Raw genomic sequence first — 27,638 nt, 5'->3', positions numbered from 1 at the left:
TATAACGGTTTAGGTCGTTACAAAGTAATTACTCATGCACATTCGAAGTGGCAGAAACAGACACGACCAATCGAAAAAAAAAATCACTGACAGAACAGTTAGGATTTCCTAACTTAAGATATGATAGGAGGCCAAAGATAAGATAGGAAACGGCCAGCAACTTGGGAATTGTTTCTGTAATAGGAAATTAGGATTTTTCCTATCTTTGAGTTCCTATCTTAAGTTAGGACGAGCGGTTAGGATTTTTTCTGTAATACGCCCCCTGGTGTCTCTCATCAGGTTTTGCAGAAACATACAACTGTGTGTCATCAGCATAACAGTGGAAACTAATACCATGCTTACGAATAATATCACCCAGAGGGAACATATATAAAGAAAAAAGCAGTGGACCCAAGACAGAACCTTGTGGAACACCAAACTTTACCTCAGTACGTCTAGAAAAATCACCATTTACATCAACATACTGATAGCGATCAGTTAAATAAGACCTGAGCCAGGAGAGGGCCATTCCCTTAACTCCCACAACATTTTCTAGTCTATCCAGAAGAATGGAATGATCAATGGTATCAAATGCTGCACTAAGGTCAAGCAACACAAGCAGCGAGACACAGCCCTGATCAGATGCCAACAGTAGGTCGTTTACTACTTTAACCAGAGCTGTCTCTGTGCTATGATGAGGTCTAAATCCTGACTGATACATTTCATGGATGTTATTCCTATGTAAATATGAGCATAACTGCTGTGCCACAGCTTTTTCAAGGATCTTGGAGATAAAGGGGAGGTTTGATATTGGCCGATAATTGGACAGCTGACAGGGATCAAGGTCAGGTTTTTTAATCAGGGGTTTGATAACTGCTAGTTTAAAGGATTTGGGTACATAGCCGATCCTAAGAGAAGAATTTATTATTTTTAGAAGCGGTTCAGTTACTTCAGGTATTATCTGTTTGGATAGACGTGTAGGTAAGGGATCTAGTACACAAGTTGAGTCTTTTGATGCCGAGATTAATGAAAGTAATTCAGTTTCTCTAAGGGGAGTAAAACATTCTAATTGCTGATCTGATACAGTTCTATTGTTAACTACAGGGTCATTTGCATTGTCTGACCTTAAATTTGTAGTTTGAATTTTTTGTCAGATATTCTCAATTTTAATATTAAAAAAATTCATGAAATCGTTGCTACTACATACTGCAGGTGTCTGTAGAGATCTTGCAGTCACGTGACTGGAAAGTACACAGCTGCCATCTGGTTGGTAAAAAACACCGCTGAATACTGCTGCACTCGTGTACAAAATGGATAAATTTCAACCGACGGACTACACGGCTCATTTTTCTAATGAACAGATAACTAGATATATGTCTAAAATAAACGACCTACAGATTAGTGACCCTTATCGATTACCGGACGTAGTTTTCACGACCGTGTCGGTGGATATGGAACTGCCAGAGGTGGAATACCCAGATGTGTATAATTACCTCATTAACTTTCCCTCGCTGTTCAGTGGTGAAGCACTGCGTGCTTATAAATCTCTGGACAGTTATCTTTACAGAAATTCAGGATTTGTCAGTGACTCAGATGTGGCATCTTGTAAACAAGAAAATAACTATCCTCATTGGACGGGTAAGTCACTTAAGTATTGATACTATATACATCAGTAGTATCTAGTATAGCACTGACCAGCCGATTAGAGAATAGAATAAGGTAATTCCAGCTGTAATTCCAAATCGTCCGTCTTGTTTACCATGGATCTGGCGTTGGAGAGGTAGAGGCTTGGCAGTGGAGGTTTGAGTGGCTGTTTTCTGAGCTTAGTCAACAGGCCGGCTCTGCAGCCTCGCTTTTGCTTCCTCTCCCGACGCCGCCTCCTTCGCCTGCCAGACCCGATAACAATCCATGGAGACCCCGCTGGTCTCGCTATCTCGTCCGGAACGTTGTGCATGCGATGGAAATCGCTACAAACCGTCATTTTCTGCTAGAAACCAATGTCCAGTAAGTCCATACGGTTGTAGTGGATATTGAAGTCCGGTACAGACGAACAACACGCAAAAATACACACAAAAAACATAAACGTGCACAGGTAGGGAGAGCTTGTAGCCGTTGTAGTAGAATTGTATATAGTAGGGTTTTCCAGAAGAAAAGGTAGAAGCAGAAGTAGAACCAGAATGAAGTAGAAGGCAGAAATATGGCGTTTGACCGACAAGATGGCGTCTGTTGCAATCTGGATCGGCTGTGACGTCACATGCAAGATCTCTATAGTGGACTTATTCCTGGTTAATTTTGCTACAGTATTAAATAGGAATCTAGGATTATTTTTGTTATCTTCTATTAGGGAGGAGAGATATGTTGATCTAGCAGCACTAGGAGCTTTTCTACACTTCAGGAAGCTCTCCTTCCACGCTAATTTGAACACTACCAATTTTGTTTGACGCCATTTATGTTCCAATTTTCAAGTGGTCTGTTTTAACCCTTTGATGCAAAACATATGCACACCCCTTCTAATGCACAACATGGGTCAAAAATGACCCGCATTCATTTTCCAGGTTATTTCATGCTGACTGAGTTTTTCTTTGCTCTATCTTTTGAAATCAATTTATTTTATGATTGAATATTCCAAGTATTCTTTAAATATATTGTTTTTAATTACCACAAATCATTAATTTAATTTTTTTCTTTCCTACTTTATGAACAAAAATACTTTTTATATTACTACACATGGGTCATCCAAGTGTGATTTAAAATTAAATGTCTTAATACTATAATAATAATAATAATAATAATAATTTGTTTCAAGTAATTACTTTAGCAGTGAATGGGGCCAGTTATTTATTTATTAACTATGTAGTTAGCTAAGCCAACTACAATAAAATTAGCTAACTAAAGTAGAATATGTCGACAGCTCGGTAGCTAATAGTAATTACTGTAACTTTCTGACAAGTAATCTACTCACTCTCAAGGGAACCTAAACATCATCAATTTTTTTCTAAGGTAATGTTAGAACAATTGAAAAACATTACTTGCATGTATGAGATGGGCAAAGGGCGCTGTGCTGAGCTGTGAAATGTCTGACACAAGCACAATTCACAGTTCCCACCAAACGCTGGAGTAAATGCATGCGGGTCGGTTCTGACCCATGTGTGTAAACTTGATGTAGAATTACAAAAGCTGTGCTTGTTCATAACTTAAGAAAGGAAAAATAAAAATGATGATTTGTGCTCAACAAAAACAAGATATTTACTGCATATTTGGAAAAGTAAATGACAAAATGGATTTATTTCAAAAGTAGATCATAGAAACACTCAGCCGTACATGAAATAACCTGGAAAATGAATGCAGGTCGTTTTTGACCCATGTTGTGCATTAGAAGGGTAGTGATACAAAAAGGGTTTTTATTCAAAAAGTAAGAAAGGAAAAAATAAAATAAGGATGTATGATGATCAAAAACAAGTTAATAGAGGAATACCTTGAATACTGAATGATGGAATTAATTTATTGCAAAGATATAGAAGACAAAAACTCAGCCGGGTCACTTTTGACCCATGTTTTGCATCAAAGGGTTAAAGTGCAAGTGTCATCATTATACCAGGGTGCTAATTTTTTCTCTCTGATCATTTTCCTTTTTAGAGGAGCTACATTATCTAAAGTATAGCGGAACGTTGACTCTAAGCATTCAGTTGCCTGATCAAGTTCTGCAGGGGCTGACAGTGACCCAATCAAAGCTGATTACTCTGGGAGATCATTTATAAAGCTCTGTGCAGTAGTTGATGTGAATGTACGTTTAATACAGTAGCGTGGTGGGGTGCATATATTATTACTCAGACATATTTTGAATGAGATGAGATAATGATCTGAGAGAACTTCAGACTGTGGAAGTGTGACTATATTTTCTATGTTTAACCCAAATGTTAGTATTAGATCAAGGGTGTGACCACCATTATGGGTCGGTCCTATGACATTCTGATTAATCCCTACTGAATCTAAAATGGACACAAACGCTGTTTTCAAAGGGTCTTCTGGGTTATCGAAGTGAATATTAAAATCTCAGACAACTAAAGCTTTGTCTCAGGAAATAACCAGATCTGAGATAAAATCTGCAAATTCAAAAAGAAACTCAGAATATGGCCCCGGGGGCCTGTAAATAATAAGTAATGGAATTAACTGGGTAGACTTATTTTTCGAGGCTACATGCATTATATGAGTATGAAGAACTTCAAATGTATTAAATTTATAACCAGGTTTTTGTGTTACGCCTAGATAATCGTTATAAATAACCGCGACGCCTCCTCCTCTGCCAGTTAGACGAGGCTGGTGTATATAACTGTATCCAGGAGGACTCGCTTCATTTAATGCTATATATTTATTTGGTTTAATCCATGTTTCAATTAAACACAGTACATTAAACTCCTGATCAGTAATGAGTTCATTAACCATTAGCGCTTTAGATGTAAGAGATCTAATATTTAATAGCCCCACCTTTAGATCAAAGGTGTTGGCAGCAGCTGTACAGTCAGTCTGATCTAATTTTATATTGATTAGGTTACTGGAACAAACTCTCTGAATATTTCTACTTTTTTGTTGAGCTCGGGGAACAGACACAGTCTCGATGTAGTGGGCCCTGAGTGGCGACTCTGTGCAGCTAGCAGACAGTCGGTTTAGCCTGTTCATCTGCTCCCTGGCCTTGGCTCTGGATTGTCAGAAATTAACTAGACCTGTTCTGAGACTATGACCTATGCTGCAGGAAACGAGAGCAGCACCTTCCCGAGTGGGATGGATACCGTCCCGCCCTAACAGGCCAGCAGTGCCCTCAAAATTAACCCAATTATCTATAAAGCCCACACTGTTTTCAGAGCACCACCTGGACAACCAGCAGTTCAGAGACCATAACCTGCTGTAAGCTACATCGCCACGCCGCATTGGGATGGGGCCAGAGCATACTACAGCATCGGACATCGCCTTCGCTAATTTAAACACCTCTACAAAGTTACTCTTCGTAACCTCAGACTGACGAAGGCGTACCGGTATATCATTAGCTCCTGCATGGATAACTATCTTTGAGAACCTGTGTTTGCCTCGGACCCTAATATTACCTGCTATGTCCGGCACCCTGGCTCCCGGTATACACCTGACTAAAGCTGCTGGTGCTCCTAAAGGCTGAGCTAATTTCACATGCCATGTGATCGAGTCCTCTATAACCAGAGCTCTTTCAGGTTTCTCAGTGGGTGCATCACTGAGGAGAGCAAACCTGTTTGAAATGTGAAGCGGAGAGGAGTGGTGCTCCCGTGGGCGAGCCTCAGCGGTGCTTTGGCTCTACGCTTATGCCGCCAAGTCATCACCCGTTTGCCCCGCTGTAAGGGCTCTAATGCCGGAGTTGGGGGATTGCTAACTCCACCTCGGGCATCCAGACTTTCTCCTTCAGAAACCACACAGTTCTCATTCTCACTGGCCTTCTCTAAAGCCTGGACACGCATTTCTAGGACTGCAGTCTTCTCTGTCAGAGAGCTAAACTCATCTGCACTTTTCACAAATAAAGCTGTCACTAGTGACGGAGGCAGAATGACTAAACATCCTGCACTCGGCACACTGAACAAGCTGAAGGTGTGCCATGATGAAAAGATTCACGTACCTTAATCAAAGATCTGTTAATATTAAAGCAGATCCGATGTGGATGGCCTCCGCTTGTGGTCTTTACGCAGTTATCAGCACACAGTGTCTTGGGTCAGTTAGTCTTAAATTTGATCCGATTTGTTATTAACACAGCAGTTATATTGGCTCACTTCATTCAGTGTTTAACCTACGACTCCGTTATGTCTCAGATTATCAGTGTCACTCTGTAGCCGAACATTAGTGAACCTCACAGCGTTTCTGAGACCGCTGTAAAAGGCGTCACTGTTCTTCTGTGTGCAGGGACCCGAGTTGGCGCAGCGAGGTGACGACCAGTGAGCCCGAGCTCACGAGGAGTGAATCCACACACCAAGAAGGTAATTAACACTTTAACACCGCTGTTTGTACCGCACCTGACGGGTGTCTTAAAGGAGGGAACTCACCAGATGTGGACCAGATGTCCTGGAATAAGAGTGTATAATGTCCAAAAACATAGAAAAAATGTAGGTGGTGTTTTAAAGCTGCAGTTTGTAACATTTAAAAGTATTCTTTGGCTTGTAATAGTCATAAAAGTTGGGGGGAAAATTAGCTCTGCCCCTTAATTGCTGCTCAACTCTGCTAATTTTACTTAGACTAATATTAATGTTTCATTTATTTACCTGCTTGTTTACTTGCATATTTACTTATCTGATTTTATTTATTTATTTGCATGTCTGCATTTTTTGATATTTACGTTTTTGTTTATTGCTTGGAGGTTTTTGTGCTTCATTGCTGATTTAATTCTTTGCTTATTTACTACTTTATTAGGTTAATTGCTTGCTTGTTTATTTGTTTTAATTATTTGCCTGCTTATTTGTTTATTCATTTGCATATTTACTTTATTTGCATCCTTTTTTTAAAATTATCTGCTTATTTATTTGCATATTTATTCAGTTTAGTGATTGGGGTTTTTACTCATTTGTGTGTTTTAATCCTTCGCTTATTTACAGTATCCTTGCTAATTTAAAGGTCATAGGCAACGGTCGGAGGTGAAACATAGAATATCGACTTTATTGTCGAGAAGAATGACCCAAAAAGCGAATTCAATCTTCCTGGTGTCTAATTTGCACCCTTAAATTGAATAAAACGGTTAAAATATACTGTTTTGCCCAATTTCCGAAGGTTTGTTTACATCTCACTTATGCGCACTTATGACTTATGTGACGTCATTTAAGCCAAACAGACCGGGAGCAGCTCTGTGTTTACCTGCGAACCGAGCACACGTGTACGGACTTTGGTCGTGAGAGGTTGTGTAAAATGTCTGATAGCGATTTTGAAGTAGAAACTCTCCAAATTGAATATCGAGAGGTGAAACCCACGCGAAGCAATCGGTGAATGTGGCTCACTGGTTTGACCAGGCAGCCTCGGAATCGGACAGCGACTCGGCCGACTCTGATCGCGGTGACCCCGGACCTCAACAAGACTCGCGCCCAAACGATTTATCCTGGTAGTTATGATAAATTCCTACTTTCGTCGTAATACTAAGTAAGAGCCCTTTTGAAGAATAATTAAACTGCCCTCCCTAGTGGATATAGGGAACGATTACTGGACAGTGCGCCGGTAGGCCACATTAGCCTGCCATCCGCGGCATTATACTATTTATAGCCGATTCTAAGTGAGGAAATATCCCTTTGTCTCATTTCCACAATGATTGTACAGGATCCCTCAGGATTCTTGACTTGCCAATTGCAAGCAAAAGTAAAAATGTTTACCTCCAATCTTCTTTTTGCTTGAGCGTTGATGCTCCGTTTCTTCTTTGACTGTTTGATTTTGTTTCACGCGCACAATCCACTCTCTCCGTCTCTTCTCCACTTCCGAAAAGAAACAACCCTCTGGCTTCACGCGCACAATCCACTCTCTCCGCCTCATGTCCTTTTTCGGAAAAAGCCAACCCACTCGCTCCGCCTCTTCTCCTTTTTCGGAAAAAGCCAACTCACTTGCTCCACCTCTTCTCCTTTTTCGGAAAAAGCCAACCCCCTCGCTCCGCCTCTTCTCCTTTTTCGAAAAAAGCCAACCCCCTCGCTCTGCCTCTTCTCCTTTTTCGGAAAAAGCCAACCCTCTCGCTCCGCCTCTTTCGGAAAAAGCCAACCCTCTCGCTCCGCCTCTTTCGGAAAAAGCCAACCCTCTCGCTCCGCCTCTTTCGGAAAAAGCCAACCCTCTCGCTCCACCTCTTCTCCTTTTTCGGAAAAAGCCAACCCCCTCGCTCCGCCTCTTCTCCTTTTTCGAAAAAAGCCAACCCCCTCGCTCTGCCTCTTCTCCTTTTTCGGAAAAAGCCAACCCTCTCGCTCCGCCTCTTTTGGAAAAAGCCAACCCACTCGCTCCGCCTCTTTCGGAAAAAGCCAACCCTCTCGCTCCGCCTCTTTCGGAAAAAGCCAACCCTCTCGCTCCGCCTCTTCTCCTCTTCCGGAAAAAGCCAACCCTCTCGCTCCACCTCTTCTTCTCTCTCGGTAAAAGGTAAAAGCTTCTTCCTGAACCGGTCCTGTTGTTACAGTTCACTGCACAGCAATAAGGCATGGGGGTTTTTCTTTGGAAATTCCTGAACGCAAGTCTGCACTCAAGCTGAATGGCAATGTAAGTAAATGGAAGTGGACTCAACTCAAGTGGTTTGTTTGTCTTGAATGACGTCACGCGCCGAGTGGTCACGAAAATCGCCAAACGGAAATTCGCCGCGATCTGCACTAACTTATTTTAATTATTACTTTTTAACAATACTTCTTAGGACCAGAAGAAAATTACAGAGGGTTTTTTAACATGTAAAGTTTCACATGTGCATAAATTGAAAACCGTTGCCTATGAGCTTTAAGGTGTATTTAGATTTGTTGCAGATCATCTCATGGACAGCAGAGGGTGCTAAACATTACATTATCCACTGCGTTATACATTAAAGCAATAAAAGTTCACTCTTGTGCATCAGTTTTTATAATTAATCTGAGGTGTTTAATGCCGTCCAATATTTATTTCGTAATAAAATCATGAGTGTTATTTATTCATTTTAAACTTCATGGACGTGTTGGTGTTTATTCTCTTTGGTTGACGGTTTTCTACATGACCCTTAAAGCTGTTCTGCTAGCTGCAAATACTGGAGCTTCATCAACTCTGACAGTTCAACAATAACACTCGAACAAATTAGCACCAGGATCGCTCAGCAGAGATTTGTAGCAGGCCAAGCATGAAGTGGTGTTGTTGTTACTACAACAACAACATTTGGACCATTTAGCCCCACCCACTCAAATTTATGACAATTTGCATAATATACAAAGCCTGTTGTGTGTCCTAGGATTAGTCCTTAGGATTTTTTCCCCAAATATCTTCACAAAATTTGGTTGTAAAATTACCCGTCTGTACTTCAGTAATTTTCAAAACCATGTTTGTAAACAACACTGAGTGCCACAGCTTTCAATACTTGTGGTGCTTTATTTACTCAAGGAACAATAACTCATGGTTGGTTGCATGGATTCGCGCAAAAGCTTAAAAGCATGTTCAGGAGAGCATTCTGAGGACATGCGCACAGTTTGGGGTGTGGTCATTTAAAAGGGGTGGGGTTCAATTTAAGTAGACACATCTAAGAAATTGTCAGCCAGATGAAGCTTAAGCTTGGTGTACAAAAATTCAAACAAGTTGGGACACTGAAATGTAAATAAAAACAGAATGCATGATTTTGCAAATTCTGTTCAGCCTATATTCATTTGAATACAAATTAAAGACAAGGTATTTAATGTTCAAACTGATAAACTTTTTTATTGTTTTTGTAAATATACACTCATTGTGAATTTAATGCCTGTAACACGTTCCAAAGAAGTTTATATCACCTTTACTTTTAACAACACTGAGTAAGTGTTTGGGAACCGAGGACACTCATTGTTGAAGTTTTGAAACTGAAATTCTTGCTTGATATCCGATTTCAGTTCAACAGTTTGTGGTCTCCGTTGTTGTATTTTGAACTTCATAATGCACCACACATTTTCACTGGGAGGCAGGCAGGCCAGTTTAGCACCTGCACTCTTTTACTACAAAGCCACTCTGTTGTAACGCATGTCTTCCTAGAATAGATAGGGACGTTCCTGAAAAAGACGTTGTCTGGATGGCAGCGTATTGCTCCAAACCTGTATGTACCTTTCAGCATTAAAGGAGCCTTCACAGATGTGTAAGGTACCCCTGTCATAGGCACTAACGCCCTCATACCATGATGGATGCTGGCTTTTGAACTTTGTGCTGGTAATAATATGGATGGTCCTTTTATAGTGCTTTTAACAGGAGACATTGTCACAAAGCAGCTTTACGGAAAAATAAAGATATGAACTCGTGAATTTATCTCTTTAGCCAGACAAACACAAAGCCCATGATTTCCAAAAACGGTGTGAAATGTGGACTCATCAGACCACAGCACACTTTTCCACTTTGCGTCAGATGAGCTCAGACTCAGAGAATTCCCCGGTGTTTCTGGATGTTGTTGATATTATTATGGTTTTCTCTTTGCATGGTAGATGCAGCGATGAGCTGTGTTTACTGGTAACGGTTTTCCAAAGTGTTCCCAAGCCCTTGTAGTAATATCCTTTTATATAATCATACTGGTTTTTAATGCACTGCTGCCTGAAGGGTCAAAGGTCACAGGCATTCAGTTTTGGGTTTTGGCCTTGTGTCTGTACATAAGAGATTTATCTGGATTCTCGGAGTCTGTTAATATTATGAATTGTTGATGGTAAAATCCCTAAATTTCTTGCAGTAGTACATTGAGAAACACTCACTACGTTTACATGCACATAGAGAGAATCGAATTTCTGCCGTTGCTCGACTGAAATCGAAGTTCAAAATGCCATGTATACACCTTAATTCGGCTGAAATTGAACCGAACTTGATTTCTCGGAATCGAGCTACACGACCTAGTTTATGCGATTTCTGCCGAGCTACTTTGTGCATGTATACCCTATCGAGCTAGTTGTCGAGCTACTTCCGGAAGTGACGAGTGACGAGACCACAAGCGGGAAACACAACAGCCTCGGTCGGCATGACAACAGTAGTAGCGAGCAGCAGAAGAGGTCAGGAGGAACAAATGAAGAAGAGAAAATGGCAATGTAGAGCTCTCTGAAGTGTGGGTGGAGCACAGAGGACGGCAGGACAAAGCTTCTGGTACTAATAGGCTTTTTATTGTCAGACTTTTCAGTTTAACAGCCTACTTTTATTCTTGAGAGAAAAACACACGCGCGCGCACACACGCACGCGCGCGCGCTGTGTTCTAGTCCCGGGATGAGCTCTCCCCTCTGCTCTCCCTCTGCCTCCTTAAATAGGGCGCGGTTACTGGGAAAAAACACAAACACAGGTTAATTACCGTCAGGTGTAGTGATTCTGCCACTCACCTTCCCTGGCTCCGCCCTCCTGTCACAGACCGGCGCTTGACCACGCCCCCACTGCCACAGGCAAGCAGAAACGTGCACTTCTGGAGCAATGAGGAGACAGAGTTCATGCTCATTCAGCTTAAGGAGTTGAATATATTAAAATTCATGGACGGGAGAAAAACACGCAATGGAGAACACGGAACTGATAACTTTGTTTACACTCTTGAATAGCTCTTCTTCATGACGACAACCGGAAGTGTACCAACACGATGGGGCGTGTTGCGCCACCTGTGGCTCGGGTGCACAATGCACCTCACACAATAGCCCGATTTCAGTTGTGTGCATGTAGGATTGGATTTCTCTGGCACCCTGCTGGGATCTTCAGCTCGATTACCGACAGCAGCTCGATTTGGATGTGCATGTAAACGTAGTCACTGTTCTTAAACTGTTGGACTATTTGCCCATGCAGTTTTTATCCCCCGCTAGGCAAAAGGCCTAAAGGGGGATTATGTTGTGGCGATGTCTGTCTGTCTGTCTGTCCGTCCGTCCCGGGAAGGGTACTCACCTTCTGAAATCAACTCCTCTCACAATTTTTGAAGGAATTTCACGAAACTTGGCAGGAGTCTTTGTTATATGTCGGTAATACACACATTGTAATTTTGTTAAATCCGGTCACATTTTACCAGAGTTACAGCCGCTGATTAACAAAATTATACAACCCTGACTCCAAAAAAGTTGGGACAAAGTACAAATTGTAAATAAAAACGGAATGCAATGATGTGGAAGTTTCAAAATTCCATATTTTATTCAGAATAGAACATAGATGACATATCAAATGTTTAAACTGAGAAAATGTATCATTTAAAGAGAAAAATTAGGTGATTTTAAATTTCATGACAACAACACATCTCAAAGTTGGGACAAGGCCATGTTTCCCACTGTGAGACATCCCCTTTTCTCTTTACAACAGTCTGTAAACGTCTGGGGACTGAGGAGACAAGTTGCTCAAGTTTAGGGAGAGGAATGTTAACCCATTCTTGTCTAATGTAGGATTCTAGTTGCTCAACTGTCTTAGGTCTTTTTTGTCGTATCTTCCGTTTTATGATGCGCCAAATGTTTTCTATGGGTGAAAGATCTGGACTGCAGGCTGGCCAGTTCAGTACCCGGACCCTTCTTCTACGCAGCCATGATGCTGTAATTGATGCAGTATGTGGTTTGGCATTGTCATGTTGGAAAATGCAAGGTCTTCCCTGAAAGAGACGTCGTCTGGATGGGAGCATATGTTGCTCTAGAACCTGGATATACCTTTCAGCATTGATGGTGTCTTTCCAGATGTGTAAGCTGCCCATGCCACACGCACTAATGCAACCCCATACCATCAGAGATGCAGGCTTCTGAACTGAGCGCTGATAACAACTCGGGTCGTCCTTCTCCTCTTTAGTCCGAATGACACGGCGTCCCTGATTTCCATAAAGAACTTCAAATTTTGATTCGTCTGACCACAGAACAGTTTTCCACTTTGCCACAGTCCATTTTAAATGAGCCTTGGCCCAGAGAAGACGTCTGCGCTTCTGGATCATGTTTAGATACGGCTTCTTCTTTGAACTATAGAGTTTTAGCTGGCAACGGCGGATGGCACGGTGAATTGTGTTCACAGATAATGTTCTCTGGAAATATTCCTGAGCCCATTTTGTGATTTCCAATACAGAAGCATACCTGTATGTGATGCAGTGCCGTCTAAGGGCCCGAAGATCACGGGCACCCGGTATGGTTTTCTGGCCTTGACCCTTACGCACAGAGATTCTTCCAGATTCTCTGAATCTTTTGATGATATTATGCACTGTAGATGATGATGTGTTCAAACTCTTTGCAATTTTACACTGTCGAACTCCTTTCTGATATTGCTCCCCTATTTGTCGGTGCAGAATTAGGGGGATTGGTGATCCTCTTCCCATCTTTACTTCTGAGAGCCGCTGCCACTCCAAGATGCTCTTTTTATACCCAGTCATGTTAATGACCTATTGCCAATTGACCTAATGAGTTGCAATTTGGTCCTCCAGCTGTTCTTTTTTTGTCCCTTTAACTTTTCCAGCCTCTTATTGCCCCTGTCCCAACTTTTTTGAGATGTGTTGCTGTCATGAAATTTCAAATGAGCCAATATTTGGCATGAAATTTCAAAATGTCTCACTTTCGACATTTGATATGTTGTCTATGTTCTATTGTGAATACAATATCAGTTTTTGAGATTTGTAAATTATTGCATTCCGTTTTTATTTACAATTTGTACTTTGTCCCAACTTTTTTGGAATCGGGGTTGTACTTTAATAATTTCATGAGCGTGTTTTCCTTCTGAAATCAACTTCTCTCTCAATTTTTGGAAGAATTTCACCAAACTTGATAAGAGACATTGTTATATGTCAGTAGTACGCATATTGTTTTGTTCAATTTGGTCACATTTTACCAGAGTTGTGGCCCTTGATTAACAACCTTGTACTTTCATAATTTCATGGTGTGTTTTTCTTCTGACATCAACTGGAGAAATTCATCCAAAAACTTCAGTTTTTGGATGAATTTCTTGAAGCTTGGCAAAAGGCATTGTTATATGATGGTAATATGCATATTGCGATTTAATTTCATTTATGAAAATTTTACCAGAGTTTTGACCCTTGATTAAATAACTTGTACTTTGACAGTTTCATGAAGGTGTACGTTTTTCTGAAATCAGCTACTTTCACAATTTGTGGAGGAATTTCACCAAACTTGTTGTGTAACTGTTGACCGTTATATGCATATTGAAATTTTGTTTAATTTGGGCAGATTTTACCAGAGTTATGCCCTTGATTATTAACAAACTTGTACTTTGGCAGTTTCATCAAGGTGTGTTTTTGCTTTCTGAAATCAACTTCCCTCACAATTTTTGGAGGAATTTCACGAAACTTGACAGGATTCTTTGTTACGTGTCGATAATGCGCATACTGCAATTTTGTTCAGTTCCATCGCATTTTACCAGAGTTATGGCCGAGTTGCCAGCGGGGGATATTGTGCTCTCGGAGCACTCTTGTTCACAAAGTGGTAAACTTCACCCCATCCTTGCCTGTGAATGACTGAGTTTTTCCAATTATTAATGAACCTGTTTACATGGAGAATGTACCAAAAAGGTGTTTTTTGAGCATTCCACAACTTTCCCAGTCTTTTGTTGCTCCTGTCCCAGCTTTTTTGGAACGTGTTGCAGGCATCAAATTCAGAATGGGTGTATATTTACAAAAAACAAAGTTTATCAGTTTAAACATTAAATATTTTGCCTTTGTATTTTATTCAATTGAATATCGGGTTGAAAGGGATTTGAAAACCATTGCATTCTGGTTTTATTTACATTTTACACAGTGTCCCAGGTGTTTTGGAGTTGGGGTTTTTACATCTTTGTGGTAATCATCTGGTTTTTGGATTTCTAATAAAGTTGGCATTATTTAAAAAAAAAAAAGGCTGCCATCATCCAATCGGATATCAGTAAGCATTTTGCGTGGGTAGTGTTAACTGACTTTCACACCACTTGAACAGTATGTTTATCTCTGGTCTCTCTAGTGTGTTAAGTAACTTGGAATGAGCTGCCCACTGAGGGTGCTGTTTGTGGAAAATGTGCTTGGACCCCACAGATCGCTGCTTGCTGTGATAGTTTAGGGATATGTTTTTGGACATCACTGATTATGTGTGTGTGTGTGTGTGTGTGTGTGTGTGTAGGTTCTAAGTATCATGAAAATGAGCATTCGGAAAATGAAGTGGATGAACCTACCTCTCCTGGGTCCCGCCCACCGACATCCGCCAGTCAGGGAGCTCTCCCGCTGAAGGTGATGCCGGCTCCTCCGCCAAAGGAGAACGCCTGGGCGAGACGGAGCACAGGAGGCACACCTTCATCCGGCGGCGGCACGGCTCAAAAGTCTATCAGGTGAGAAATCACAGTGACTAACTTTTCTTCTTCGCCATTTCATCATAATGTTTAACCTTCTCCCCCCCCCCCCCTTCTCTTTTTATCTTTGTAGCTCCTCAGATTCCGTCGAGAGGATATCTGGAAAAGGTTCAAATGCCACACCCACACAGTACATATACATCAACGCAGTTAAAATAGCAAAAGCAGGTGTCATCATTGTATCATCTGTGTGCGTGTGTTCAGATGAGAATCAGTTGGACGGTGTAGGACGGGAGAAAGGCGTGTCTCAGGGAAGAGGGGGCGGGGCATTGAGAGGAGGAGGAAGGGGTCGAGGAGGAGATGCACCTAACAAAGACAGACGACAAGATCCAACAGACAAGTGAGATTATTATACACACATTAGAGCTCAAAATGCGTTCTTAATGTTTTAATTTTGGGGTTTGTGTGTGTCTGTCTATTTGTTTACTTGCTTGCATATTTACTTTATATAAATATCTGCCTGTTTATTTACAGTCAGGTCCATAAGTATTTGGACAGTGACACAATTTTCATCAATTTGCCTCTGTACACCACCACAGTGGGTTTGAAACGAAACAAACGATGTGATTGAAGGGTAGAATTTCAGCTTTAAAGGAACAGTCCACCGTACTTCCATAATGAAATATGCTCTTATCTGAATTGAGACGAGCTGCTCCGTACCTCTCCGAGCTTTGCGCGACCTCCCAGTCAGTCAGACGCAGTCAGACGCGCTGTCACTCCTGTTAGCAATGTAGCTAGGCTCAGCATGGCCAATGGTATTTTTTGGGGCTGTAGTTAGATGCGACCAAACTCTTCCGCGTTTTTCCTGTTTACATAGGTTTATATGACCAGTGATATGAAACAAGTTCAGTTACACAAATTGAAACGGAGTGATTTTCTATGCTATGGAAAGTGCGCACTATAATGACAGGCGTACTAACACCTTCTGCGCGCTTCGGCAGCGCATTGATACGGAGCTCAGATATCAATGCGCTGCCGAAGCGTGCAGAAGGTGTTAGTACGCCTGTCATTATAGTGCGCACTTTCCATAGCATAGAAAATCGCTACGTTTCAATTTGTGTAACTGAACTTGTTTCATGTCACTGGTCATATAAACCTATGTAAACAGGAAAAACGCGGAAGAGTTTGGTCGCATCTAACTACAGCCCCAAAAAATACCATTGGCCATACTGAGCCTAGCTACATTGCTAACAGGAGTGACAGCGCGTCTGACTGCGTCTGACTGACTGGGAGGTCGCGCAAAGCTCGAAGAGGTACGGAGCAGCTCGTCTCAATTCAGATAAGAGCATATTTCATTATGGAAGTATGGTGGACTGTTCCTTTAAGGCATTTAACAAAAATGCTGCATTAACCATTTTTAGATTAGATAAAACTTTATTGATCCCTTTGGGGAAATTAAGAAATTTTAGGAACTACAGCACTTTTTTAAATAAAAATAAGTCTGTTTTTGCAGGCTCAAAAGTAAATGGACAGTTAACTGATAAACAGCTTCATGAAACAAAACCATAACTATGGTTTTGTTTCATTATTTCATGACAAACTAAGTAGGAAAAAAAGGTCTGGAGTTGATTTCCAGGTGTTGAATTTGCATTTGGTAGCTGTTCATGGAAACTCTCAATATGCAATCCAGAGAAGTATCGATGCAAGTGGGGGGGAAAAAACAAACCCAATTAAGGCCCGGTCCCACAATACCGATAACTATAACTACATCTGTAATGATAACTATAAATAAATGGGTCCCTTGCGGTTTATGTAGTCGGTGCTCACACCAGACTGATATTGATCCTTATAGCCCAGGCCTGGGTTTATCTGTATCAGTGAGATTGCTTCTGGAGCCATTTTTCCAGGCCTGGACCTGATCCGATAAAACATCTGACCAGTCAGGTAATTGTTTACATGTGATGTTGTCTGAGCACGTGCCATTTTCCTTGGGCATCTTTGTGCATCCTTGTTGCATTGCAGTCAGTCACGGAATCCGGATTCACGGAAAATAAAAAATATTATACAAAGCACGGATCTTTTATTCACGGATATGTGATTATTTGCTGTGAAAGATCAAGTTCACAGAAATTAATAAAGTAAACCTATAAATGCAGGTAAGAGATTTTAATGATGAACTTCGGCAGTGTAAACATTTTGTTTTAGATTTTTTTTTTTTTTATCCGTAACGCATCATCCGTGTGAAATCGGTAACCAATCTGTAATGTACTGAAACGTCCGTGACCAATCCATAATCTGTGGTTGGTAGAAGAGAGCAACTGGACTTGCTTGAAAAGTCTTGAAGACGTTTCGCCGCTCATCCGAAAGGCATCCTCAGTTCTGTCTGTCTAATAGGGAGTATCAAGTATTTATCCTCTCATGGATCATCATAGAATCTGAATCAGAATGCTGATGGCTGCATTGTAGGTGGCTGATAAAAGATGTCATAGACACCCACCTCTGTTCAGTGATGGTCATTCCAGGTTGACAAAAAATGAACGATCCTCTCTGGCTAAGATGTCTGCCAGTTTTCTGGAAGTCCTCTCATACTCCCACACCAGTCGAAGGGATCTCATCCCAAAGTGCGTAGAAACATATCTGTGAAGATACTCAGTCATCCAGGTACATAGTAATCTGTGGTTGGTAGAAGAGAGCAACTGGAGTCTTCAAGACTTTTCAAGCAAGTCCAGTTGCTCTCTTCTACCAACCACAGATTACTATGTACCTGGATGACTGAGTATCTTCATAGATAAGACCAATCCATAAATTATTAGCACCCATGATGCATGCGTATTAAAATCTGTAACAGCTCCGTATATTGTGTCCTTTTTATCCCCCGCTGGCTGAAGGGCCCGAAGGGGGATTATTTCGTGGCGATGTTTGTCTGTCCATCCCAGGAAGAGTACTCGCCTTCTGAACTCAACTCCTCTCACAATTTTTGGAGGAATTTCACAAAACTTGGCAGGATTCTGTTATATGTCGGTAATACACATATATTCCAATTTCATTCGATTCAGTTGTATTTTACCAGAGTTACAGCCGAGTTGCCAGCGGGGGGATATTGTACTCTCAGAGCACTCGTTTATTATACAGGGTGTTTTTTAAAAAATGTGATATTTCACGATCTAATAACTTTTTGCCAATTCTTGTTCAATTGACCCCAGATTTTAACAGCATGTGTGGAAACAGGTAAAAATTTAATGTCTGTTTTTTTTCATTTTTACCTTTTAGGTATAAAAATGTCATTCACTGGAAAAGAAAAGGTGTTTTGTGTGTTAGAGTACTCTCAAACACAGTCGAGCAAGACTGCAGCGTGCATTTATGAGAGAATTCTCTAAAACTGCACCAACTGCAGTGCGGATTTGGACACTGCACAAAAAGTTCAAAGAGGAAGGCTGTCTGTGTGTGTCTCAGGTGGCACGGTATTGAAAGTTTGTGAAATTGTTCATTGAATCCATATATACCTTTTCTGAATTTCTCATTCAAATTTTGAGAAATAAAGCTTATATTCCTCAAGATTAAGCCTGTTCAGTTTCATTTGCCTAGACTATGTAGTTTCTGGGATATTTACATTTCAAATAATAATATATTTTTTTGAAACACCCTGTATTTCCGTAATCCGTGACCTATCTGTATTTTATTAACCACCGGAGTGTGTGCATGGGTTGTTTTGAAGTCCAAGCTGTACAGTACGACCCGGACTAATGTGCTGCTACTTAGGAATAGTCATGGAAGTTTTTCCAAGTGGCATGCATTTATTTCCCCGAATGTCAGGATCAACCGATATTATAGTGGGGATTATAGTTGTGGTGTTTCTGCTCCAGACTGGGACTAAATTCAGGCGGAGTTAGAGTTATAGGTGTAGTTAGAGTTGTTGGTGTTGTGGGACCGGGCCCTTAAGGCCAATTTATGCTGACAACCCAGTCCTCGCAGACGGTGTCGCAGACAGTGTCTGCGTAGCCCCCCCACCTTCGCAGACGCTCTGCGCGCACCTCCCAAAAATTGTGACCACCGCAGAAGCCTCGCAGACAGCGCCGCAGATAAGAGGGCTCTGATTGGTCCACTCTACCCGCTGTACACGCACTTCCGCTTCCCTACTTTCCCGGTTTGTTTTGTTTTCACGACCGGCATTTTTAAAAACACGAGCGAAGATGGAGCAGCACGAAGAGCGGTTGATCGAGGAAGTGAGGAAGTGCGTACATCTATACGACTCCAGTTCTAATCATTATAAGTAACCAGAGGATAAACACTCCACTAACCACACCCACCAACTACTCCTAGCGACTTCGCGCCCCCTTGCGTCGTGCCGGTGAATAACATCGCGCACGCCTATTAATCCCGGCTCAACAATAAATTACAACTGTCTGCGAAAAGCTATCTGCGAAAGCCTTGTCGCACGAGCATGCAGAGGCCTTTAGGCTGAAAAAAACAAACGCGACCTCTCAGAGAAACAGCAGAAATTTAGGAGTGTCCAAATCAACAGTTTAGTGTGTATAATATATATATTTTATTTATTTTTATTTTTTTTAAATAAAAAGAAGGAATGCACTGGAGAACTCTGCTACACCAAAAAGCCTGAAAGTCCACGGAAGACAACTAAAGTGGATGATGATGAAGTGGATGATGAAAGACCAGGTTAGACTTTACTAGAAAGTAGGGCTGTGCGATGTCCCCTTAATTGGCATCGACGATGTTTACAGTGCAAACATCGTGATGGACGATGATATCGGGGGGGGGATTTTAATACCACGTTATTAAATATATTATTATTATTATTATTATTATTATTAAAAGTATTAGATACTCATCCGAGGCTTTGGCACGTAAAGGAAAAAAAGCGCTAGGTGATGTGGAATATTTGGCCTTGACAACGGATATGTGGTCCAGCTGCAACATGATGCCCTATATGTCAGCTACCGTACATTATGTGGAGTCCAAATGCCTGCAGACGAGTTTCATGCCAGAGACACATTCAGCGGACAATTTAGAAGACGCATTGCGCGAGACACTTGCCGAATGGAAAATAGAGGAGAAAAAGATCGCCTGCATAACAACGGGGCGAATATTGTCACAGCCATCAGGCAATTGAAATGGCCGTGGTTAAGTTGTTTTGGGCACAATTTGAACCTGGCCATAACCAACTCGCTTGCGCAACAGAGGGCCAGTACAGACCGAGCGTTTGGAGTTTGCCGAGCAGTCAACACTGCGTTTGCGCACAGCTGGCTTCCGAGAAATGAGCTGCGCAAAGCGCAGGTGGAAATGAACCTCCCCGAGCACTCACTGATCACGGCAAGATATTAATCTGCTCTAACAATGAAAGACTAGTATTCAAACTATGAGAAGAAACTACACTTAAGCTATTACTCATTGTTTATTTACACCATATCAATTGAAGATGCGTTTCGGCCTTTAGTGCGCACTTGAACGCGCTAATTTTTCCAATTTATTAGTGTTTGAATTATTGCACCAGCTTTTAAAATCATGATTTAATATTGTTTTTTTTACTGTCTTTACATTTATCAGAATCACCTTCATTCTTCCATTTGGTTTGACATTATGGCTTAGAGTGGACCATTTTGTGTCTGAAAGTAGGCCTATTTACCAGATTAAAGTTATTTGACTTCTGCCGAAGTCTGCGCTTCACTGCTGTTTGATAAGGTGCAATATTTCCCGACTGAAGTCGTTAATAGTGGCTATTTGTTTGAACAACATGACAAATTTTACATTAAAAGTATAGTGTAGGCTAAAAAATGAAGTCGAAATTTATTATTAGTAGCATACTGTATTTGTGTAACCACGTTATGTTCACTAGCACGTCGCTGCACCATAGCCTACGTGAACAAGCGGTAATAGGATATTACTTTATAATGATTTATATAATTATGTATTTATATATATGTTATATAATATATTTATATATTAAACAAAACTAACTAACTAAACTAACAAAAAACTAACTTTTTAGGTTAAATAGGCCCAGATGATACCGTATATGCATGTTTATGACAGGAGGGGGCGTGGTATCACAATGGTGGCTCTCCATCGTGATGGATGACCACCATCGTCGATGGACGATGGCATCGTCTATCGGCACAGCCCTACTAGAAAGCCTGCACAGGTCTGGAAAAAGATTCTTTGGACGGATGAAGCTAAGATTAACTCGTATCAGAATGATGGGTAGAGAAGAGTATGGAGAAGGAAAGGAACGATTCATGATCCAAAGCTCACCACATCATCTGTTAAACATGGCGGACATGGGCGTGTGCGGCTGACAGTGGAACTGGGTCACTGGTGTTTATTGATGTGAATGCTGATAGAAGTAGCAGGATGAATTCTGAAGTGTATCGAGCTATACCTTCTGCTCAGATTCAGTCAAGTGCTGCAAAACCGATTAAACTGACTGTGCTCCACAGTACAGATGGATAATGACCCAAAACAGACCACGCAAGCAACCCAGGAGCTTCTCAAAGCAAAGAAATGGAATGTTGTGAAATGGTCGAGTCAGTCAACCCAGTTGAGCTGCTTTTCACTTCCTGAAGACAAAATTGAAGGCGGAAAGATCCACAAGCACATAGCACCTGAAGGCAGCTCCAGTCAAGGCCTGGCAAAACATCTTAAGGAGGAAACTTGGCATTTAACTGCAAAGAATTTGCATCCAAGTATTAAAAATGGTGCTGATATTTTATAATTGTTTTAGTTTGTCCAGTTACTCCTGTGAAAGTGGAGAGACTATGTTTAAAAAAAAAAAAAATGGTTGTGATTCCTACACAGTTGATGCAGTGGTGTTTTGTTGAGTCCCTTGATAAAATTGAAAGTCAGCAGTTCAGTCACATCATGATGGCTTCATTAGCTCGTCTCTCCATGAAGCCGATGAGCTGTTGCCATGGCGTTGCGCCCGTCTGTCATCTGCGATTCAGTTAAATCGTATCTCCGCCGTCAGTTCTGGACGGATTTCCATTCCGATTGTTTTGTTTGAAAGGGCTCATCACTTCAGACAAAACTTGGTCGTTGTTTTGTCAAATTCTTTGCGATTGAGTTTCTAATTAGGCCAAATTAACGACTTTTCCAGGCCTGTCACTAGAATTGTATCTACTCTCTCATTTCTCATCTGATTCCAGTTCTGATCGATGTTTTGGGTTGATCTTCCCATGAGGAACAAAACTTGGTCGTTTGTTTATTGTTTTTCCTGTTGTAAACAATTTGTTTATTTTCAGTAAAATCATTTCTCCTCCCTCCTTCAGTTCCCAATGGATTTCAGTTCTGATTGTTCTATTTGAAAGAACTCGACCTTCTGCACAACACTTGGTCGTTGTATTGTGACTTTTTTGCGAACAAATTAGTCATTGCGCCACTTTACACATTTTCTTCGGACTAGAGTTGTCTCTCCTCTCTTGTTTATCATGTGAATTTAGTTCTGATCATTGCTTTGGGTTGATCTTCCCTCGGGGAACAAAATTTAGTCCTTTGTTGATGTTCCTGTCGTAAACAGTTTGTCATGGAGATTGGTCCTCTCTCACATTGTCATGTTTCAGTTCTGTTTGATGTTTTGTTCATCAGGGTTGTTTTGATGGCAGGCCAGATGAGCTCCGACGCCCTTGAAGTTCTGGTTTCAAATCCATTGTGGTGGAGTACAGAGGCATAGTTGCCAAAAACGTCATTTGTCCAAATACTTATGGACCTCTGTGTTTTTATGCATTTTGTTTTTATTTGCTTGGTTGTGTCTTTTAATTAAATACTTTTTGCTTATGCATTTATTTGTCTTGGGTTTTTATTTGCTTATTTATCGCCTTGCGCTTGCTTTATTTATTTAAAATGTGTAAATATTAGGAAATTCCACGTTAATCAGAGAAATTTATGATGACTGGAATACACCCTGATCTTGGTTTTTAGACTTAGCATTACGTGAGTCCTGATGTAACAGTTGACACGTTTCTGTATTTTTGATGGTTAGGAGAGAGAGCAGGCGAGAGCCCAGAGCCGCACCAGAGCCAAAGAAGTACGAGGAGACTGCAGCTCCGGTGAGTCCTGAACATCCACCTTGTCTGCGTATTTAAAAAAAAAACCTGAATTCAATAAGTCATTCTTGTTCTCATATTATATACTCAGCTTTTTTTGTTAACTTATTTTCCCCCAGAAATTCAGCTCAGCCAGTAAATATGCTGCACTGCTGATGGACGGTGAGCAGGCAGAGGATGAAGATGTTGACGATTAAACGAGAAGGAAGAAAAGAGTGCATACAAATGTGGATAATGTTGAATTAAAAAACCGGATCAAATACTTGCTGAGACTTTGGTTCTGCCAGTTTCTGCAGTGAAGGTGGTGATAGACTGAGGAGAACCTTCACACAGGTTCTCACAGCTGTTCTTTAATGAGTATTGAAATTTTCTAAAAGGTAATCTAAAATTTGACTAGTTTTAATTAGTTACAGGAAAGAACGGCTTATAAAAGTGTAGACGCTCATTCATGCATTTAGGGATTTAAAAATGAGTAATTTGCAAGTTGTTATAAATAAATTTGAAAAGTATGTTAAAAAAAATTGTTGTTTTGGTCTCACTACATCGTTCATGCTTGAAATCTGACAAGTCTCTGGTTAGCATTAGATCCGAGTGATCAGATTGTAAGTGAACAGCCCTGAGTACATATATGAACCGTGTCCGAGTCGTACTGTGGTCCAATCACTCATCACCTTCAAAGGCCGTCTGGGACACACAGGTCCTGATGTGTCCAGGAGAGCAATGAAGGACCAACTAGTCGACTGCATCATTGCTGTAGCTGGAAACTACATCATGGTCTTAACATTATTCATCATCTCGTCTCATCTCTGATTCGTTTAGAAGTTTCATTAAGAGACAAAGAAAACGCCCCCCTCAAGTTAGAATTCCTGTTTGGGACCTCAAGATCTGCTTTACCGTGAGTTCAGCAAGTGACGTCAAATCAATAAGTCGTCTCATAGCATGAACAGTAAACACAGCAGCACTTCCTTCCATCCATCCATTATCTATCCTGCTTTGTCCATCAGGGTCAAGGGGGAACCTGGAGCCAATCCCAGCTGAATCCCAACTGGACAGGTTGCTAAATCAGAGACGAACAACAATCACACACACCTATGGGGGATTTAGAGGAGGAAGCTGACAGCTTAGATAGATGGATGACATTTTCATTGAGAGATAGCACTTTATATCCTGTAGTGTAATATACACGTGGCTCTCTTAACGAAAATGAAATATATGACAACAGTGATAGGAAGAAAATCTAGTTTTCACAGAAAAACAGTCCTTGTGAATGCCGTGAAAGATTTGCATCATTTTACTTCCAGAGGAAGTGAGTTCCACAGTTTTGCAGCACTCAACATGAATGTTTCATCACCAAAAGAGCAATTTAAAAACGCAGCAGGATAATGTTCGTGTTCGCATAGTTCCTTCCATGGACCTCCGTGAAGTTGACCAACCTTTTCTGGAGGTATTCAGGAGCAAGACTGTGAAGAGCCTTGAACACTAAGGCGCATTTCATGCGTTTTACTTGAGTGTGGAATGGCACGATATCAAGTTCCTTAAAAAGGCTTTCAGATGGATGGTCCCATGTCACGTCCATGATGCTTCTCACAGCACGCTTCTGGAGCATAAGCATAGCATCCGCATGTTTCTTGAAGGTCTCTCCCCAGATGGTTGCACCATAATCCATGATGGGCTGGATTAGGGTCTCAAAAAAGGTTTTCCTGGCTCTTTAACGAAAAATTTCATGTGTCACGTCAACATATTCATATTTGTCTTTGGACTGTTGGAGGAAACCCACACAGGCATGAGGAGAACATACAAACTCACAGAAAAACCCCAGAACCTCCTTGCTGTGAGGTGACAGTGATGACCACTGCCCTGCCCACCCAGTAGCACTTCTTACCTTTAAATGAGTTACGCTGTATATACACACACATTGGCTTTAGATCAGTCAACGTGTTAAATCTAAAACACTGACTCTGTTCTGAGGAGGTAAATGTACATCACTCATCACAAAAGATGAACATGGAGATTGAATACACGCCATAATTCTGAGCTCCACCTTCCTGCTTCTGAGGTAAGTGAATGCCTTTTCAGTGTTGCTGGTTCAGGCCACGCCCACTTTAAGTTTAAATCTGAATACAGCTACAGATAGTGACATAGTTTTGTGACACAATAAACAGCTTGCTTGGTGTACAAACACTGGCAGCCTGAGGATCCTGGGATTCAAACTTGCATCCTTCGGATCAGCCATCCAGAGTCTTCCCCACTGAGCCTCCACTGCCCTGAAGCAGATCAGGTTAAGGGCCGTGCTCAAGGGCCCAACAATGGCAGCTTGGCAGTGCTGGGGCTTGAACCCCCAACCTTCTGAGCAGTAGCCCAGAACCATAGCTGTTGAACCATGACTGCTCTACAGACCTGACTTCAGATTATTCTCAGAGTGGAGTATGGATTTCAAAGTACTAGTCCTGTGCAGTGTTTCTGAAAGATGAGAAGCGAACTCATGCTGCTCCTGCAGGGGCGCCGTTAAGGGGGGGAAAGTTAGGATGAGTCTAAGGGACCCTCAGAGGACAATATTAATATTATTACCATGTTTAAGTTAATTTAATAAAAATATTTTTAATAATTTTCTCTTAAAATAAGCAAATACAGCAACCTTCTGGTTTGGTTTTCCATTTTCTGCAAAATTTATTAGAATAGATCGTCTTTATATTTCACCAGTCTCCTTATTCGTTACATGGTAGTGTTGTGTAGACTAGGGTGACCAGATTTCCCTAGTCTGAAACCGGGACACTTTTGCATGCGACCATGCTCATGCACGCACACCTTTTTTTTTACGTAAACGTGACACTCAGAGAGGTGCTCTTATCATTTTGTTGAAGCTCACATTTATCAACATCTCACATGAAATAAAACAAACAGGCATTTTGTTATCTAGTAGCATAGTGATCTACAGATCAGTTAAATTATGGTCAGACAACAGATGTTGTAATGGCTGAGAATAGGCCAGGCTATGTCCATAGGCCAAATTTAAACTGATTTATTTCACCTGTTTGTGAGAACACCAAGAAGAATGCATATGCACATGTAGGCTGTATCTCTAAAATTGTATGCACTATAGCATGAACTTAAAAAGTAGATATGTGACCTCAACATAGCCTCGGTCAGAATCAACCTTACTAACCATTCCCCACAACTGAATGAATAAAGCAAGAAGATGTGGACAGAAGTGAACACTTTAATGGAAGGTGCAACAAGCTGTTCAACACAGCAATATGGCCAAACTGTCAGAATGGTATGTTAAACAGAATCCTTTTTTTTTTATTCACCTTGTTATCCCGAGATAACGACATAATTCAGGATCTCGAGAAAACAACACAACTAATTTGAGATCTCGAGAAAACAAAACCGTTATTCCGAGATAACGACATAATTAATTCAGGATCTCGAGAAAACACAACTAATTCGAGATCTCGAGAAAACAAAACCGTTATTCCGAGATCTCGAGAAAACAAAACAATTATTTCATGATCTCAAGTAAACAGCTGAGAAATGGTTCATTCAGGTGCGCCAAGAGACTTGTGATATGCTGACTTTGGGGCTATTTCTCATTCTGTATAGACGCAACTTTGGTCATTAGAATGTCTGGAATAATCGATCACCTAATAAGGCAATATTTTGATCAGGGGTTGACACAGGGAGAGATTGCATTAAGTCTTTTATTAAGGGATAATTTCAAAATTAGCTCGCACCACCTCCGCAGAAGACTGGCCCGGCTTCGTCTCTACCGACGGAGATACAGTGATCCAGCTGAGATCATGAAATAACGGTTTTGTTTTCTCGAGATCACGGAATAACGGTTTTGTTTTCTCGAGATCCTGAATTAATTATGTCGTTATCTCGGGATAACAAGGTGAATAAAAAAAGATTATATGAAGGGCCTCTCGCGGCTTCCCTAAATACACAGTCAAACAAAACAGCAGTAAAGGAGGAGAGGGGCGACAGCCCGAGGAAAGCCCCCACAGGAGCGCACAGCATTTGCAGCATAGGCTACCCAACTCAGTACAAGAACAAAACACAGTGTGTGCAGTCGGCTTCGTGCGCATTGTTCTGCACCTCTCGGAGGAAGGGGTAGGTGCCCTGTAAATCTTTGGAAAAGGTACGTTTTCTTTTCGGCATAATTGCTGCGGCATTACTGCTGCTAGCTGCTAGACAAAGAACATTTGGCCCAGTTAATGTTTATTTTATTGTTGCATGGCAACACGTTCTGTTGTCTGGAATAATGTGGCTAAATAAACACCCATGCCACAGGGCCAGGGGGCAGTAACCAGGAAAGTTTGCGATTCCTGTCAATTCATCAAAATAGTAAATGCAGACATTTCTCCGCTAATGATTCCCACGCTGCTCAGTCGCGAGTGGCGAAAACCGGGACATATCCGTGTCCCGACAGACTTTTGTCGGGACTCGGGGGACACAACCCCAAATCGGGACTGTCCCGGTAAAACCGGGACGTCTGGTCACCCTAGTGTAGATGGGGCCAGAGCGTGACACTGCGTTAGGTTTGTTGCTTTCCAATCCAGCACTGTTTGCTGCGCACGGTAGAAACTGAGTTGACGGTAAATTGACACCACCATGAAGAAGTCGGGTTACCAGAAACGTGAAGAGAGGCAGTAATGAAAAGGAGTAATGAGTGTAACTTTGGTCTGCAAAGAGCTCAGTGAATTTGTAGGTCCACTA

The 27,638-nt window shown here is 41.3% G+C and overlaps 1 protein-coding gene across 1 annotated transcript in view; it reads left to right on the top strand.

The window, feature by feature from the left end:
* Positions 1-23,187, top strand: part of eif4bb (eukaryotic translation initiation factor 4Bb) — a 67,374-nt gene extending 44,187 nt beyond the window's left edge. Inside the window, exons 10-15 of the mRNA XM_060920206.1 lie at positions 5,896-5,969; positions 14,703-14,907; positions 15,002-15,036; positions 15,133-15,268; positions 22,859-22,925; positions 23,042-23,187. Of these exons, the coding sequence (XP_060776189.1) occupies positions 5,896-5,969; positions 14,703-14,907; positions 15,002-15,036; positions 15,133-15,268; positions 22,859-22,925; positions 23,042-23,119 (595 nt within the window). The 3' untranslated portion in view covers positions 23,120-23,187. The remainder of the gene's footprint in view (positions 1-5,895; positions 5,970-14,702; positions 14,908-15,001; positions 15,037-15,132; positions 15,269-22,858; positions 22,926-23,041) is intronic.
* Positions 23,188-27,638: the final 4,451 nt, after the last annotated feature.

Source organism: Neoarius graeffei, chromosome 4 (assembly GCF_027579695.1).
Source record: "Neoarius graeffei isolate fNeoGra1 chromosome 4, fNeoGra1.pri, whole genome shotgun sequence".
NCBI lineage: Eukaryota > Metazoa > Chordata > Actinopteri > Siluriformes > Ariidae > Neoarius > Neoarius graeffei.
The sequence above is the reverse complement of the archived record's forward strand: the minus strand, read 5'-3'. Positions and strand labels throughout refer to the sequence as shown.